The sequence below is a fragment of the Penaeus vannamei genome, chromosome 26 (assembly GCF_042767895.1).
Source record: "Penaeus vannamei isolate JL-2024 chromosome 26, ASM4276789v1, whole genome shotgun sequence".
In the NCBI taxonomy this organism is placed as follows: domain Eukaryota; kingdom Metazoa; phylum Arthropoda; class Malacostraca; order Decapoda; family Penaeidae; genus Penaeus; species Penaeus vannamei.
Genome location: NC_091574.1, coordinates 17938777 through 17943776, shown reverse-complemented (window position 1 = coordinate 17943776; position 5000 = coordinate 17938777). Strand labels below are relative to the sequence as shown.

Genomic DNA, 5000 nt, shown 5'->3' with positions numbered 1-5000 from the left:
TCTTTCTTCCTCTCTTACTATCTTCCCCTCCTTCTCTCTTACCCTCTTCCCCTCTTTCTTTCTTCCTCTCTTACTTTCTTCCCCTTTTCCTCTCCTTCTCTCTTCTCCTCTTCCTCTCTTTCTTTCTGCCCCTCTTCCTCTCTTTCTTTCTTCCCCTCTTCCTCTCTTTCTTTTTTCCTCTCTCCCGCTCTTCCTCTCCTTCTCTCTTCCTCTCTTCCCCCCCTTCTTTCTCTCATCCCTTGCCCTTCCCTTCGCCAGATGAGGCCGGCGTCCCTGCTCGCTGCGTCCCTGCTTCTCCTGCTGGCGCAACGGGCGGCGTCGAACCCCCTTCCCTCGGACGACTACTACGACGAAGCAGAGGACTACAGCGACCACCACGTCCATGCGCACCACGACCACGAGACGCCCCAGGACCCGGTCGTCATAGGGGCTGAACTCGAGCCGCCGGAGGAAGAGGCCCCGGCGGAGGAAGAGGTCCCGGAGGAGGAGGAAGAGGTCCCGGAGGAGGAGGAAGAGGTCCCGGAGGAGGAGGAAGAGGTCCCGGAGGAGGAGGAGGAGGAGGAGGGCAGTGAGGAGGAGGACACTCAGCCTTCGCGTCCCCGCCCACTGTCGGGCGGAGATCCTCTTCCGGTTCAGCCGGTCAATTTCGAAAGTGAGTGCCAGGTTTTTAGCAGGGCAATTCTCATATATATACATATATATACATATATATACATATATATACATATATATACATGTATATACATATATATATATATATGTATGTATATATATGTACATATATATATATATATACATATATGTATATATATATATATATATATATATATATATATATATACATACATATATATATATATATATATATATATATATATATATATATATATATATATATATACATATATATATATATATATATATATATATATATATATATATATATATATATATATATATATATATATATATATATATATATATATATATATGTATATTTGCATATGCGTATGGTGTATAACTTTTCAGATCTCATATTCTTTACACGTTACGATCATATCTATTTTGGGATTAAATACTAAAGAATAAAAATCATATATGACGTCAAAGATAATAATGGAATGTCAATAAAGCAAAGAAAAACAATAATTGCACATCTGATTAAATTTAGCCAATTCATATAACAAACCATTTAGGTCATTTCTATAAACATTAAATTCCAGGCTATTTCTTTTCTTTTTTTTTTGACCAAGTAGAGTAGAAAATGCAGCTGATTAATTCAGTGCAGTGCTATAAATGAAACATGATATTGCTTCCTGTACGCGCATAATTGGCTGAATGTTATGTTTATAATTCTCTAACACATTTCCACCATATATGCATGCTGGGTATACTAACATGATGATCTCATACTTATATTCTCTTTAATATGACACTATTTCCGTCTATGATTTCTCTCGATCTTCTCTTTTTCGTGATTTTACGTATTAAGTATAGTCTTTTCATGATTTTTTTTTTTTTGTGTGTGATCAGTGTTCGTGGTTGTTTATTACATTCGAACTTATCGCTATTCATGTGTTCTTATCACCTGAAGAAATAAATATATATATATCTTTTTAAATCTTGATACCAGATTTGATTTTTTTCCCTCGCTCCCTTCCTCTCCTCTCCTCCTTCCCGCCCTCCCTCCCCCCTCCCCCTCCACTCGTCTCACCAGCCCTCCCTTCCCACACCCTCCTTTACCCGCCCTCCCCCCTTCCTACCCCCCACCGCCCCCTCCTCCCCCGTACACTTGGCGTACAGATACACAAGCATTCTGCATCCCTCTTCCTTTGTCTGGAAGATTCTGATTGTAATATACACACACGAAACACGTTTAGTAAAGAACAAGTGTTCATGATTATATTCGTGTTGCCATGGTTACCTGCCCAGATTTTTATCTGTTAACTCTAACCTGCTTAAAATATCTTTGTAATATGAGATGATTAAGTTTCTCTTTCTTTCTCTTTCGCTATATATATATATATATATATATATATATATATATATATATATATATATATATATATATATATATATATATATATATATATATATATATATATATATATATATATATATATATATATATATATATATATATATATATATATATATATATATCTGTGTGTGTGTGTGTGTGTGTGTGACAGTGAAATAAAAAGGCAGATAGAGTAAAAGAGGCATATACAGCATATATGTCTATCTATTCCATCGATTCATCTTCGGATCTGTTCTCTCACTTTCTTCAATAGATATAGTTTGTGCATTGTGGGTTTCTCTACCATATATATATATATATATATATATATATATATATATATATATATATATATATATATATATGGTAGAGAAACCCACAATGCACAAACTATATATATATATATATATATATATATATATATATATATATATATATATATATATATATATATATATATATATATATATATATATATATATATAATGGTAGAGAAACCCACAATGCACAAACTAAACTATATGTATTAAAGAAAGTGAGGGAACAGATCCGAAGATGGAATCGATGGAATAGATAGACATATATGCTGTATATGCCTCTTTTACTCTATCTGCCTTTTTATTTCAGTCTCACTTCCGCTCTATATGAAAATGTGCTTCCTCTAAGGTCTGCGTCAGAGAACTCTGATTTTGGGCGGTGATCCGCAGCCCCTGCATGCAAATTCGCACAACCGCGAGAGAAACAGTCGTATCAGCGCTTTCCTGTTTGATTACGTTGTCTCGTTTTCGTTCCCGTTATACTAACTTGCTCCGCTGCCGTTTGCTCTCTGCTGACTCCTTCCGCCGCATGCTCGATTTAGCGACCTTAACCCGGCTTTGCTCTCTGCTGATTCTGCCGCTGACCATCAAGTGTCTTCACCGCGGCCTCCCTGTCTCCAGCGGGATACGCTCCCTTGGCAAGACGAGAGCGCGCGATCCCTGAGGAACACCTTGAGAAGACCAACGCCGTGGCTCCCGCTAAGGACGCGGCCGAGACGCCTGCCGAAGCTCCAGCTCAGACCCCAGCCGAGAGCCCAAAGGAATCCCCCGCCGTGGCTCCAGCCGAGGCCCCAGATCAGTCCCCTGCCGAGGCTCCAGCCAAGAGCGCAGGCCAGACTCCCGCTGACACGCCAGCCGAAGTTCCCAAAGAAGCGCCTGCTGAGGCGGCAGCCGAGGCCCCTGAGGAGACCCCAGTCGAAACTGCAAATGGGACGCCAGAAGAGACCCCGGCCGAAGCCCCTGCTGCGGCGCCCGTTGACGCCCCTGTCGAAGAGCCCGAGGCCGCGGCCGAGACCCCGGAGGACCCCGCCGGCGCCGGAGAAGGAGAGGCCCCCGCCGAAGCGCCTCCTGCGCAGCCAGAGGAGAGCGAGGAGGAGGACGCGGCGAGCGACCCGGCCGAGGCTCCTGCCGCCGTGCCTTTCGCAGGACCCCTTCCCGAAGGACTCCCGAAGAGCAATGGGACGACCGAGGCGCCTGTCACTCAGAAGGACGGCGTCGCCTCGCTGGGTGAGTGAGGGCGTCGGTTCACGTCATGTCATGAAGGACTTTCACAGGAAACATCGAGGCTTTATAGCGCTAGATACTGAATGATAAGATATTTGATACAGGGAATTAGTGTATCACTCGGCGTATGACATAATCATATGCAGCATGAATCCACATTATTTTCTAAATGACATAATGCTATACACCATCAAACAGCATGCCCATCAGAATATCATAAACGTATCCATGATCCAGAAACATCATCAATTCTACTCTTCTCGCAAAACATTAACAAGCACATTCTGCATTCACACTTGCTTTCAACGCCACAATACTTCCTGCTTTTCTCTAAATTATTTTTTGCAAATAAAATCAAATGAACTCTAACCGAATGAAACATGATTCAAAGTGTAAATTCTCTTCCCTTTTAAAACACTGACAAACACAAATTACTTTTATATTTGCTCCCAATTCTCTCTTTCTCTGCTACACTAGTCATGGCAAATGGCGCCTCAGGATGATTTTTTTATTAGTCAACTGTCAAGGTTCGGATCTTATCGTAACAGTGCATGATTTTTTTCTTTTCCGAATTTTCAGTCTTTTTTTGGACCGGTGCTTCCCTATCTGCGTTATTTATTACCCGCAGATCTACTAACTGATTGCGTGATTTTTTTCACTTGATTTTTGATAACGGAATATTCCATTCCTTTTGTCAAGAACTCGTAAGCTCTCTGTTTGTCTCTGCCTCTGTCTCTCTCATTCTCTTTGTCTCTGCCTTCGTCTCAGTCTGTCTCTGTATCTCCCTCTCTCTCTCTCTCTCTCTCTCTCTCTCTTTCTCTTTTTCTCTCTCTCACTTTGACTTTCTCTCTCTCGTCTTGACATAATCTCTCTCTCTCTCTCTCTCATATATATATATATATATATATATATATATATATATATATATATATATATATATATATATATATATATATATATATATATATATATATATATATGCATATACATACATACATACATACATACATACATATATATATATATATATATATATATATATATATATATATATATATATATATATATATATATATACATATATGTATGTATGTATGTATATGCATATATATATATATATATATATATATATATATATATATATATATATATATATATATATATATGCATATACATACATACATACATACATACATACATACATACATATATATATATATATATATATATATATATATATATATATATATATATATATATATACATATATGTATGTATGTATGTATGTATGTATGTGTATAAAGAAATTTTCACTTTCAATTTCAATTTTCATGGCTTTCAAAATACAACCAGCGCGCTTTTTCCGAATTTCGACTCCCACCGTTCACGCCTTTGATTAAAACCCCCGCTGATTAAAGTGCGAAAGCCCTTCTCTTCAA

General features: G+C 38.7%; 1 protein-coding gene across 10 annotated transcripts in view; it reads left to right on the top strand.

Moving 5' to 3' along the window:
- axo (axotactin) overlaps positions 1-5000 on the top strand; it is a 65431-nt gene that overhangs the window by 15058 nt on the left and 45373 nt on the right. For 9 of the 10 annotated variants that reach the window (XM_070140073.1, XM_070140074.1, XM_070140080.1 and 6 more), the window contains exons 2-3: positions 259-652; positions 2959-3564. In XM_070140073.1, the coding sequence (XP_069996174.1) occupies positions 259-652; positions 2959-3564 (1000 nt within the window). The remainder of the gene's footprint in view (positions 1-258; positions 653-2958; positions 3565-5000) is intronic. The other variant, XM_070140075.1, reaches the window with a different exon arrangement.